This window comes from Vombatus ursinus, unplaced genomic scaffold (assembly GCF_900497805.2).
Source record: "Vombatus ursinus unplaced genomic scaffold, bare-nosed wombat genome assembly UNPS02000577.1, whole genome shotgun sequence".
NCBI lineage: Eukaryota > Metazoa > Chordata > Mammalia > Diprotodontia > Vombatidae > Vombatus > Vombatus ursinus.
The window spans coordinates 28,398,150-28,412,041 of record NW_020940355.1 but is presented as its reverse complement, the minus strand read 5'-3'; the positions used below and the strand labels follow the sequence as shown (position 1 = coordinate 28,412,041).

The following is a 13,892-nucleotide window of genomic DNA, read 5'->3' as shown; positions in this document are numbered from 1 at the left end:
TCATGGAGTTTTTGTTGCTGTTGAGTCATTTTAGTTGTGTCCAACTCTTCGTGACCCTATTTGGGTTTTCTTAGCAAAGATACTGGTGTGGTTTGCCATTTCCTTCTCCAGCTCATTTTACAGATGAGGAAACTGAGGCAAACAGTGTTCAGTGACTTGCTTAGGGTCACACAGTTTAAGTAAGTGTCTGAAGCCAGATTTGAACTCAGGGAGATGAATGAGTCTTCTTGACTCCAGGCCTGGCACTCTACCCAATGTGCCACCTAACTGCTCCTTAAATGTGAATACTAGATACCAAAGGAACTGGACCAAACTAGGTATACATTCTTATTTGAATTACTTTTGACTGTTATATTCATATATGTATGTGGTTTTCTTTCCCTTAAGTGCAGCACTTTAAAAGTGGCCCTGAGTTGCTTAGTTACTCTAGATTATAAAGGAGGGAGAGGCCAGGAGAACATTCGTGGGGTGTCTGCAGTTATAAAAGAGCTGGGCAGTTCCTGTTTGTATCTTATATATCTTTTAGTTAAGTCACAAGGTCAGAACAAAGAGGACCCAGGATAACTATGTAAGAGAAATGCATATGTTTATTTTACCCTATATTCGGACATAAAAAAATGATATTTGGGCATGGTCTCTGAGCTTGAGTCATGTTTTTCTGTCTTCAGACCTTGGAGGCAGGTACTATTTCTCATTTTTCTATTTAATCTTTATACCACTTGATAAAATACTTTGAACATAAATGGTCAAATATCTATTGACGAATTTTGCTTTAGTTACCTAGAAAAATCTGTATATTATTCTCCATCAATAACAAATTTATAAAACATTATTGCTATAGATTTTATATCACAAACATAACTAAAACCTACTTAACCATTCTCAGGTACTAAATTAGATGCTTTGCCAAAACCAAAAAGTAATATTTAAAAAAAAACCTTTATCACTTACACAGAGGATTTCCCAGTACGAGGATCCTTAAATGTCGTTGTCTTTGTGTTATGATCAACAAAATACTTGAGACCTTCTCTGGTATATCTGATTTCCCAGCCCTCTGGAAGGGGACTTTCAGGTAATAAACTGCAAGATAAATTTATTACAAGAAGATAAACATGATTTGTGACCATCAAAAATTTCCACTGCTATTTCAGTATATTTTCAATGAATACAGGCAAGCCAAATATAGCACAAATTGAACACAGTGTACTCTCACTCACCCTTGAGTTCTTGGGTCTTCCCATTGTGTTGTTTTTGTGTTATGATTGACAAAATAAACTCTGTCATTTGAATCTACTCTTTTTTCTAAAAAAAAAAAAAAGAGAGAGAGAATAATAAAAACAAGTATTTAAGAGTCCTATATCATATAGTATCTTTATTTACCTTTAGAAATAGCATGTTAACTCACCCCAACCAGGTGGCAAAGGACCAAGAGGATCATTTTCTGCAGATAACATTGAAGCCTGATTTAGAACAGAAAAAAAAGACCAAGTATGTGAATGTGTTCTTTATTTAAAAAATAATTTAAAAATCTTGAAACCTAGAAATGGTATTTAATTTCATAGTGCCTGAGATTGTTTCAATGCAAATTTGCATTTGGACAGAGCAACGAATTTGAAAGCAAAGATTCCCATAAAAATATGTTATCTGTGGTAAAAATGGTTGACCAGTTGTAGAGACTGCTCTCAAAATTTTTATTTCCCTAATAGAAGAACACATAATATGTGGGCAACAAAAACTACCAAAAGACCATTCTGCAAAAACAGAGTGGAAAAGGGAGAAAGTAGGAAAAGGAAGACACAAGAAAATACTGTAATGTTTAAAAGAAAATAGTTTTTAAAATAGATATAAGTGAAATTTTAAATCACACTGTTATTAAAAAACAATTTAAAATGACTACCTTAATGATCATTAAAAATTTAAGATTATTTGAACTCAGTTAATTCAGACTGTTTTTCTTAAACATTTTATATCTAAAATTAACATAATATTTGGGGGGGGGGGGAAGGCACCAACTCAGTGATTTAAAGTATGGGCTTGGAGAGAATTCATGCAAAAGAACCATATTGCTGCATTAAAATCTTAGAGTACACACACACACCTACACACACACAGAGGAAAGCTTAGTATTAAGGTGCTATATTTGAGATGAACAGTTCAATGACTTAAAGCCTCTAAATATCAACTACTATAAATGGCATGGATCCTCACTGAGAAAAAAAAAGGTTCAATTCATAAAAATAAAATTTAAAAGAATAAAACAAATCTAGAATTGTTGTTACTTGAAAATCCATTTCTTGATTACAGGATATTTTATACTTAAACACTTTGGCATTTAACTTCATATTTTTATTATTTTTGCAAAATGTTTAACAATGTACTATATAGTATTTTATAATAGATTATTAATATGAATTAGAAATTTTTCATTTGTCCTTGACTAGGTCACAAAAATCAAAGTAATCAATATACATAATGTTTTTAGTTTTCATCCTTTTCTGGCACCCATGGAATATTGAGAATACTTTAAAATCAAAAGATACTAAATAAAATGTCTTTACAGCATCGCTCTGAGCAATCAGAAATTTCTCAATTATGCCTTTCAATGTGTAAAAAGCTATCTATGTATTATGTATCACATTGTATTTACATACTTTTATTAATATACACTGTTAAAAGCAGCAAAGGCCCTTAATTATCCAACATCATATTAACAGCCCTTATTAAACATCACAATGTTAAATAAGCAATATTAAAACATTAATACTCTCATTTAGGTATAGATCTTACTTATAGCATAGTTTTCTCAAAACAAATTTACATTAGAAATTCAAAAAAAGGAAAATTTCTAAACTGAAATTTAATAATCAACTGCTTAGAAAGGAGGAAAACCTTAGAATAACTTCTATTTAGATGAGATCCATGTTTATTTATCCATGAGGGTATTTTTTTATATGTATACATAGAGCAGTTCAGACAGAAACCAATCTGCGCTGTTGAAATTACCTGCCTGTCAACTAGAAAATTAAGATTATTGTTACCATGCAGCTTTTCTGTTCCTCCTTCAAACTAACTTCTCCAATGACTCATGCTCAGGGAAAAAGAAAAATATGACCCAAGAAGATTATCTCTTATCTAACTAGAATAATTTGAGATGAGATTCTAAGGTAAATTTTTAGACTGGTAGAGCTGGACACAGAATCTAAATTTACACAGAAGAAAATTTCTTCTATTTGCATATCAACCAATTCAGACTGGTGACTTGAGAGGTAGATTCTTGTGGATACGTCTGTCACAACTGGGTGAGAGTACAGCACAGTTGGGCACAGACTGCGCCAGCACAGCCCCAGCCCTAGCCCCAGCAAATCAGGAGCAGGCCTTGGTAGTGACTGAATCACCAGTGGCAGTAGCTGCTTCCATAGCTCTCAGCCCACAGACAGTAAAGGGGTCGAACAACTGATCAGAAGGAGATTACAAGGGTCTTTCTGCCAGCACTGAGGCTGGACTCTGTTGCCCTACCCATATTCAGGTCTGGGTCACAGTCCTGGGTGGCAGTCCCAGGGGGAGGAGGAGCACTAGCATAGCAGAGCTTGCAGCAGCAAGGGACAAGGGACCCTCCTCACAATTCTAGGGCACAAAAAAGTGCTTGTGATAACTCACATACCAGAGCACAGGCCAGGGGAGTAGTAAATACCTCTCCTTAGATCACACCACCTTGAAGAACTAAAAACGTACAGGTCTCTAGAATTAGCTCTGAAAACAGCTGTACAAAAGCCCTGAAGCTTGGCATAGTGTATCCTCCACTGTGGAAGCAGAGCCCTACTTTAACAAACACTTAAAAGTCAAGTAATAGGCTGGGAATATGAGCAAACAACAGAAAAAACTCTGACTATAGAAAGTTACTATGGTGACAAGGAAAATCAAAACACACATCCAGAAGAAGGCAAAAAAGTCAAAGCTCCCACATCCAAAGCCTCCAAGAAAAATATGAATTGGTTTCAGGCCATGGAAGAGGTCAAGAAGGATTTTGGAAATCAAGTATGAGGGGCAGAGGAAAAATTGGGAAATGAAATGATGCAAGAAAATCATGAAAAACGAGTCAACAACAAGGTAAAGGAGACACAAAAAATACTAAAGAAAAAAACCTTAAAAAACAGACTAGGAGAGGCAGGTAGGTGGCATAGTAGACAGAGCTCTGGCCTTGGAGTCAGAAGGACCTGAATTCAAATCTGCCCTCAGACACTTGAAACTTACCAGCTGCATGACCCCAGGCAAGTCACTTAACCCTGACTGCCTCACCAAAATAAGCAAAAAAAAGACACGGTCAAATGACAAAAGAGGTCTAAAAAGCCAGTGAGGAGAAGAATGCCTTAAAAAGCAGAACTGCCAAATGGAAAAGTACGTCCAAAGGCTCAATGAAGGAAATAATTCCTTAAAAATTAGAATGGAGCAAATGGAAACTAATAACTTCATGAGAAATCAAGAAACAATAAAACAAAACCAAAAGACTGGGAAAAAAAAAAAAGAAGATAATGTGAAACGTCTCACTAGAAAAACAACTGATCTGGAAAGCACATCCAGGAGAGATGATTTAAAAATTATTGGACTATGATCAAAGCCATGATCAAAAAAAGAGCCTAGACATTACCTTTCAAAAAATTATCAAGGAAAACTGCCCTGATATTCTAGAAACAGAAGGCAAAATAGAAATTGGAAGAATCCATTGATCAACTCCTGAAAGAGATCCCAAAATGAAAACTGCCAGGAATATTATAGCCAAATTCAAGGGGTCAAGGAGAAAATATTGCAAGCAGCCAGAAAGAAACAATTTAAGTATAGTGGAGCCACAGTCAGGATTAACACAAAATTTAACAACTTTTACATTAAAGGATCAGAGGGCTTAGAAGATGATATTCCAGAGGGCAAAGGAGCTAAGAATACAACCAAGAATCATCTACCCAGCAAAACTGAGTATAATTCTTCAAATGACATAGCGGCTTTTCAAGCATTCTTGATGAAAAGACCTGAGCTGAAGAGAAAATTTGACGTTCAAATACAAGACTCAAGAGAAGCAGAAAAAGGTAAACAGGGAAGGGAAATCATAAGAGACTTAATCAGTTTAAACTGTTGACATTCCTACATGGGAAGATGATATTTGTAACTCATAACACCCTTCTCCTTATTGGGTAGTTAGAAGGAATTTATATGGACAGAGGGCATAGGTATAAATTGAATGTAAAAGGATGATATTTAAAAAATAAAACTAAGGGATGAGAGAAGAATGTACTGGGAGAAAGAGAAAGAGAGAGGTAGAATGGGGTAAATTACCTTGTATGAAAGGCAAGAAAAGGCTTTTACAAATGGAGGGGAAGAGGGGTCAAGGGGAGTAAGTGAACCTTACTCTCAGAATTGGCTCAAAGAGGGAATAATATACACAGTCAATTGGGTAAGGAAATCTATCTTACCCTACTGGAAAGCAGGAAGGAAAGGTGATGGGGAGGGTGATAGAAAGGAGGGCAGATTGGGGAAGGGGATAGTCAGAAGCAAAACACTTTTGAGGAGGGACAGGGTGCAAGGAGAGAGAGAATAGAATAAACGGGGGGGTAACAGTATGGAGGGAAATACAGTTAGCAATAGTAACTGAAAAAAAAATTGAAGCAAGTTTCTCTGATAAAGGCCTCATTTCTCAAACACATAGAGAACTGAGTCAAATTCATAAAAATAAAAGCCATTCTCCAACTGATAAATAATCAAAAGATATAATCAGTTTTCAGATGAAGTAATCAAAGCTATTTACAGTCATATGAAAAAGTACTCTAACTCACTACTGATTGGAGAAATGCAAATTAAAACAATTCTGAGGTACTACCTCATACCTATAGATTAGCTAATAAGACAGAAAAGGTAAATGACAAATGCTGGAAGGGATGTGAGGAAAATGAGACATTAATGCACTATTGGTGGAGTTGTGAAATGATTCAACCATTCTGTAGAGCAATTTGGAATTATGCCCAAAAGGTTATAAAACCATGAATACCCTTTGACCTAGCAACATCATTACTAGGTCTGTATCCCAAAAGAGGGGGGAAAAAAAAACCCCAAAAAGGAAATGGATCTATATGCACAAAAATATTTATAGCAGCTCTTTTCTGGGGGCAAAGAATTGGAAACTGAGGGGATGTCCATTAATTAGAAATGACTGAATATGTTGTGATATGTGATTATGATGGAATACTATTGTACTGTAAGAAATGATGAGCACGGTGCTCTCAGAAAAACCCGGAAAGAATTGTCATGGGCTGATGCAAATTGTACAGAGTAACAGCCATACTGTATTGAATGACTGAGCTATTCTCAGCAATACAACAGTCCAAGAAAACCCTGAAGGACTTAGGATGAAAAATACAATTCATCCCCAGAGAAAGAACTTACGGTGTCTGAATACAGATTGAAGCATACTTTTTTTTAAAACTTTATTTTTCTTGAGGTTTTTTTTTTGTCTATGTTCTTTCACAACATGACTATTAAAGATATGTTTTATGTGACTATATATGTTAACTTCTATTGAATTGCTTGCCTTTCCAATGGGGGGCTGGAGGTGGGGAAAAAGGAAGGGAGAGAATTTTGAGCTCAAAGTTTTAAAAACAAGAGTTAAAAATTGTTTTTACATGTAACTGGAGAAAAATAAAATACTGAATTTTTTTTTTTTGGACAGGGTTATTAGCCAGGTAGACCATAGGAAAGCTAAACAGCAAACCTAAATTTTAGCAAAACATTTGATAAAGTTTCACTTATTTTTCTTGTGCAAAAGATGGAATAATAATGAATTAGATAATTTTATGTTTCCCTTCACTGAAAGTTATGAAGAGAAAGATTTCCATTAGGGCCAGTGCTGCTTTTTAGGGCTCCAAGTCTCACAGAGAGACACTCCTGCTATAAATAAAGCCTTGTGAATAGTTTACAAAATTACTCTGACCTACAAACAATTCTATTCAACTACAAATATGGGATTAGATTTCCCAAATGATAAATGGTATTTTTCAGAGGAAGAAATCCAAGCCATCAATAGCCACATGAAAAAATGCTCTAAGTCACTAATAACTAGAGAAAGTCCAATTAAAACAACACTGAGGTTGCACTGCATGTCATATCCATCAGACTGACAAAGTTGTTTAAAAAAAAAAAGAAAGAAAATTGCAAATGCTGGAGGGACTGTGGAAAAATAGGTACATTAATGCACTACTGATGAAGCAGTTAACTGGTTCAGTTATTCTGGAAGGCAATCTGGAACTCTGCCCAAAAAGCTATTCAATTGTGCCTACTCTTTGCCCTAGTGATACCATTACCAGACCTGTATCCCTAAGAGAACAACGAGGAAAAGGATCCGTATGTATAAAAACATTAATAGTAACTATTATTTTTTGTGATGGCAAAGCATAGCTGAATAAATTATGGTATAAATAATGTGAAAGAATACTATTGTGCTATAAGAAATAATGAAAAGGTTCAGAGAAACCTGGGAAAACTTGTATGAACTGAGGCAGAGTAAAGTGACCAGAAGCAGGAGAACAATTTAAATAACGAGAAAAAGGTAGCAGGCATTATGCTCAGTGCCTTATAACTATCATCTCATTTGATTAACAATAATATAGAAAAACAACTTTGAAAGACTTAGGAACAATGATTAATGCAATAACCAACCACTATTTCAGAGGACCCATGATGAATTATGCTAACCAATTTCAGATACAGATCGATGGACTCAAAAGTACAGATCGTTTTTTTTTAACATGGCCAATGCAGGAATCTGTTTTGTTACTTCTAGAACTGTTGATTAATGATTCTTCTGAAACCTGCTAGATGTTTTGGAAATATTCTTCTCTTTCAAGCTTACTGCATATATTATACTATTAACACAAAGCTCTCTGATGAAACTACTGTTTCCTTTGTAAATCTGAGAATTTGTAACAGTATTTTCCCTACTACCATCTCAGAACATTACATTTATTTACATGAAAATTATTCAGGAATATACACAAGTTAGGATATTATTACTAAATCTTTTATTCAAAGGATGCCCTGATGACTATCAGAATAATTAAAAAGCCTTTTCTAATAACCAAAAGGCTAAGCATTCTTAAACATTTAGAAAAATGAGATTTTTTTTAAAAATCAAGTTGCTAATAAGAACTTTTTAAAGAAACATCTTATTATACTAGATAACAAATCTGGAAAATATTTCAAGTTGAATATTAAATGTTAAAAAAGAATCTAATCAAAACATCTTAATCCTGGAAGCCATCAGGACATAATTGACTTAGAAACATTTCTTTTATGTCTGTCCTTTAAGGTTTCACAAATGTGCTAACTTCTATGACACAATACAAATTCTATTGCTCAAGATGAGCAAAATCTACTGAATTCCAAACATCTAAGTAGAGCCAGAAAATGGACTGGCTTTAAAATTATGCTGTATCAGTTCTATTAAAATTTTTACACAAAAAGAGAAATGTTTGGTATTGGAAATGGAAAATATAGACAATTTGTTATGTGTGACTAATAGATTTTTAAAATCTGTTACTTTGTTAATCAATTAGTAACCCAAAAGAAGGCAGTCATTACACTAGTCCAATTATCTTCAGAAGTTTCTATAACTTTTAAATCATAAAGGCACTAAAGTTAGGAGTAGTTTAATAAAAAAAAAAGCGGAATTACTTAACTGACATCCAAATAATTCACTAGAACTGATTCTAAAGATGCTTTTAACTATTTTTTCACCTAAAAGAACATAATTACAACAACAATATATAACTGGACATATCTGTCACCTCATACAGCAGTATTTCCTTTAACCAATACTTACAGTGAATTGAGTTTCCTGAATGAATTTATTTTCCCTGCGGATAAAACTTGCCTCTTTTCAAGTAATGAAACTTTAAAAAGTTAAATACTTTGATGAATAATTTTTTAATACATATTATACAGGTTTTGCTGTTTTAAACAGATAATTTGGAACATAATTCCAACCTGTCTTCATTACTTAGGCTCATTATTACATTGACTACGAATATCAATCATTACACTGTGCTGTAATTCAGTGATACACTCATGGAATTTTAAGATGTGTAAGACTGTCTGCCCCTACAATAAATAGTCTCAAATTTCTGGGCTTTTCTGATTATTTTTTTTTGTCTTCATTATCTGATGCCAGCTGTTAATTTCTCACTGCAGTTGGCTGTTAGCAGTCCCTATCCAAGCTTCCTGTTGTAACCTAGGGAAAAACTGAAAAAATCTAGAGGAAACCAGATAACCAAGATTATTAAATGAGTAATCTTGGCTGCATTCACAATAATTAAGCCAACATGCTTTTATGTACATGGATTTTGTGAGTTATTTTTTGTAATCAGAATAATTTCTCTTACTTTTGAGTTTGTACAACATAGGACGACTGAAGCTGCTCTAAGTCCAAATGCCAGATAAGTTGGATTTTACTATACAGTGACTTTCAGAATAATTTCCAGCCTTCAAAAATGACTAGCTTGGGCAAAAAAAATAAATTTTTATTGAAGCAGAACCCTAAACATAAATATACAAAAATGCAAGTGATTTAGCTCTTTTAAAACAAGTTACTTTTTTCCTCCCTTTGCTTTAAGCAAACCTGATATACAAAAATTCAGGAGAGAGAAAAAAAAACAGGGGGAGGGGAATGAGCACTTAAGTGTCTACCATGTGCCAGGCAAATTATCCAATGTGCCATCCTGCTATCGCTAAATGAGCAAATAGGGAGACATGTACATGAATAGTATTCATTTTTGTGAAATGTGTTTTTATTTTACAGGAGATTCCTTTAAATATTAAGGGCCCATAGTAAATTTTAAATTATCTTTCTAAAAATTCATAAATATGTATACATGTATTCACACAGGTATGTACCTAACACCTCTTAATTGCTTTCTTTCTCTTAATTACTTACTTATTCTGTATAAAGCTTGCTTTGTATATATTTGTTAGCATGTTGTTTCCTCCATTAGGTTGTAAGCTCCTCCAGGGCACAGAGTGTCTTTTGCCCTTTTTTATATTCCAGGCCTTGAGCACAGTGTCCGGCACATAGTAGGGCACTTACTAAATGTTTAGTGAATTGAATTGTATATAGGTGCACACATGTTTAGGGTAAATCAAAATCCACAAAGGAATCACTGAGATTTATGAAGATTATCAAGTCTTAAACTTGAATTACTACGTAAAGCACTGTTCTAAGTGGCCAAGTTGACAAATCTTGCTTTTGTAAAGAAAAACCTATGTATTAAGTCAAAATTGGAGGGGGAAAAAAACACAAAACACCTTTTGTACTCTATTTCTAGTTAAAAAAAAAAGAAAAAGAAAATTGGTCATGTTGCAATCACAATTGTTTGGGGAATTAAAGGAGATATATGCCCCCCAATAACTTAATGGGATCAAAATCCTCCCTGTAATAATAACAAGCAAAACATTTATATAGCACTTTAAGGTTTGCAAAGCGCTTTACAAATATTTATCTCATTTGATCCTCACAACCCTGAGAAGGGGGTACTATTTTTATTTCCTTTTTATAGATGTCAAAACTGACGGAGGTTAAATGACTTGCCCAGAGTCACAGAGCTAATGTATGAAGTATGATTTGAACTCAGACCTTCCTGACTCTAGGTACAGCATTCCATCCATTACACCATCTTGCTACCTTAACATATTACTTTGTAGATGTCTAAGCATCTGACCTAGAAAATCTAAAGAAAGAGTTAAATGGATTTATCTCATTTAAAGGACAACTAAGGTTTCCAGATATTTCTAAAAGGGGCTGCTGAGATAGCACCTCTGTGTTCAGAATCTTCCCTCAGACTTCCTGGGGCCTTTACATAAGACACCTCATTGAAAGATCAGCAATGCAAAGCAGAGAGAAATTAAAGGAACTAATTATAGAAGCAGTGTTTCTGCTAATGTTAATCAAGGATACATAGGTTAAGTTAACATATTGTTAGATCCACAACACTATCTTCAGCTAAGCTTCGAGAACATCATGAAGTTCTGAAGGAGAAAATACGAAAAACTCTTTCCTCAGATGATTCAAATCAATTTTTCCTTCAAATCACCATTTCTCAAAGCAACTGCAAAAACTGAGATTAACTTATTATCTATACTTAAACAAAAGTAACCTTTTTTTCTTCTAAGAGGCAAAGGATCACAAATTTGGAGCCAGAAAAAACCTTAGAGACCATCTGGTCCAATCATATCATTCTGTAGATCAGGAAATTGAAGTCCAAAGATTAAGTGACACAGTTGGTAAAGCAAGGGTTTGAACCCGAGGTTTTTAATTTTAAATTGTGTTCTTCCTAGTCTACCACAATACCTCCCCAACCTCAAGGTTCTGAAGTACACACGGAACTTTGAAGTGAACAATAATGTACTCCTGAATCACAAATTTGGCAGTAACTTTTTATCGGTATTTTGTTACTGAATTCCAGGCACACCTGTTCAAATTCATAAGTTACAGGAAAGATATGCTTTTGAACAGCCTTATTACCTGCTGTTATAGAAACAAATACTAAAGAAATGGAATACAGCTAAAGAATAGAAAACTGAAAATGAATATTTAATAATTATAACATCTACCTCTCTTACATCAGAATAATTTATATTTTAATCACTTACTTTAAATTAAAAACTAAATAAACTTGAGAAATTGTGGTAAACTGTCTATAAGGCATACTGTTTATAGAGAAGCAAATATGTTCCAAAATATTCCCAAATCAAAAGACTAACTTAGCAACAGACAGTGACTGGCCTAGCTAAGTTGGGAGGCCCATCATCACCAGGGCATTCATCTAGATTTAAATTATTTTGTCCACAACAACTCATGAAGACCAACTACTAAGGTACTGGAGGGGTTATGATTTTTATCAAAGTAGGGAGTAGCCATACCAAAGAAATATCTAAACCTTTAAAGGACTGCAGTAACATAAGGACAAGAGAAAAAAAAATTAAATTAGTAAGAATTCAGGAATTTATGTAAAAGAGATATAAATAAGGAAATATTTCTCTCTTACTTTTTTTCTGTAGTAAATTTATATTTTCTCAGGAAATGATTCTCTCTATACTTGTGACTTAATATTCTGAGTGATAGCTGCTTCTGGTTAATGTCTACCTATATATATCATCTATCATTCATTCATACATTCATTCATTCAAAGATTAATTGCTCTCTATATATATATAACATTTTTGCCACATGGAACTATACACTTAGAAGTGATTTAATTTAATTCAAATAAAACAAATATTTCACTTTTCCATGGTGTAACATTATTGTCTAGGACTAGGTAAAGCATTGTCAGAGATATTTTTAGTTTTATATATTGCTAGAGCATTATAGAACTCCAAATAGAGCAAGAATTCAGATATTCCGTGGCTCAAATATTTTTTTTTTCAAATACAGGTATTGAAAAATATCATTAATTCAGACTCTGTGATAATGCAATCTGAGACAGCCTGAAGTTTAACTAAGCAGTATTTATTTTAAAAAAATAATTGTTCAGGAAGTACTCTAAGTACTCTAAATAAAGTTTCAGGAGGCATATTTAGCTCGAAGAAAAGTAAGCTATTTTGAGGACTACGGGCATGAACTATAAATAAATGGATGCTAATTACATTTGAGTTATCTAGTCCTTCAATAAGGTCAAGCAGCAGACTTCTATTTGGAAAGCAAATATCTATTTAGAGTTATGTCTTTAACACAATGTTAAATTTGGGTGTAATCTTAGAAACCATTGACAATCTTCCTCATTTTCAGATGAGAAAAGTGAGGCTTACAGATTAACTTAGATTTCTTTTAAAATATTCTATAATTCAGGTTGTTTATTCATTCTCTTTAGCCTTTACTAAGCGGTACTGTAAATACAATAAAAGCTATATATACATCAAAACTGCAACATTGGTCTAAGTCTGTTTCATACATGTCGCATAGGGGAAAGAATACTGGACTTGAATTCAGGAAACTTGGTTTGAACACCACCCCAGACTGTGATTAGTTATATGATCACATTCAAGGTGCTAAGCCATTCAGAGCCTCATTTTATTCTCCTGAAAAAAACAGGGATAGTAATACTTGTAATAGTAATACCTCACAGGATTATTATGAAGAAAGAATGAGGCAAAAGTCAGAGTGAATTTAAATGAGTTATTATTATTAATAACTATGGCTAGAAACAACAAAAATCTCGCATGTACACTGCCAATCTTAGGAATGTTTCTATTCAAATTACCAGCCAGTTGAGGCATGGGGACTACAAGAGTGGATTTGTCCTTTTCTTCCTCATGTAGAACGGGAAGGAAGCCTGCTAAGAGTAAAAAGATTGTTCCACCCAATCACCTAATGTCTTTTGCTGACTGTGGATACTCTTTTCCTCGTAACTTTCAGGTTCTCTGTTTTTGTGCTGCCCAAAAGCACTGAATTCTCCCTCTCATCACCAACCCAGGAACTCATACCTCCTCAGTACTCCCTGCCCCTGGGACACCTTCCTCCCTCTGTTTGGACAAGATAGAAAGTGCAGAGCTTCTCCCAGACCCTGCATTTAAGGAGGCTTTCATCTTCCACCAGGATGTACTTCTCTGGATTTCATGCCCCAATGCTGGGTAACCGCTTGCCCCTCATTCCTCCCCACCCTCAAATTTAAGCTTCTTTTTACATACTGTCTTTCTATTAAAAGGAGCTCAGATTGCGAGCTCCTTGAGGGGAGGGGCTGTTTTTCCTCTCTTTTTTGTATCCCTGGCACTTAGCACAGTGCCTGGCACATGGCAGGCTCTTAATAAAATTTTATTGACTTAGTACCCAGTCAAGACTCCTAGTATCCTAATAAAGCATA

At 34.3% G+C, this 13,892-nt stretch overlaps 1 protein-coding gene across 5 annotated transcripts in view; it reads right to left on the bottom strand.

The window, feature by feature from the left end:
• WWP1 (WW domain containing E3 ubiquitin protein ligase 1) overlaps positions 1 to 13,892 on the bottom strand; it is a 112,045-nt gene that overhangs the window by 31,382 nt on the left and 66,771 nt on the right. For all 5 annotated transcript variants that reach the window (XM_027842434.1, XM_027842552.1, XM_027842617.1 and 2 more), the window contains 3 exons: positions 1,406 to 1,460; positions 1,218 to 1,302; positions 952 to 1,080 (listed from right to left, as the gene is read on the bottom strand). In XM_027842434.1, the coding sequence (XP_027698235.1) occupies positions 952 to 1,080; positions 1,218 to 1,302; positions 1,406 to 1,460 (269 nt within the window). The remainder of the gene's footprint in view (positions 1 to 951; positions 1,081 to 1,217; positions 1,303 to 1,405; positions 1,461 to 13,892) is intronic.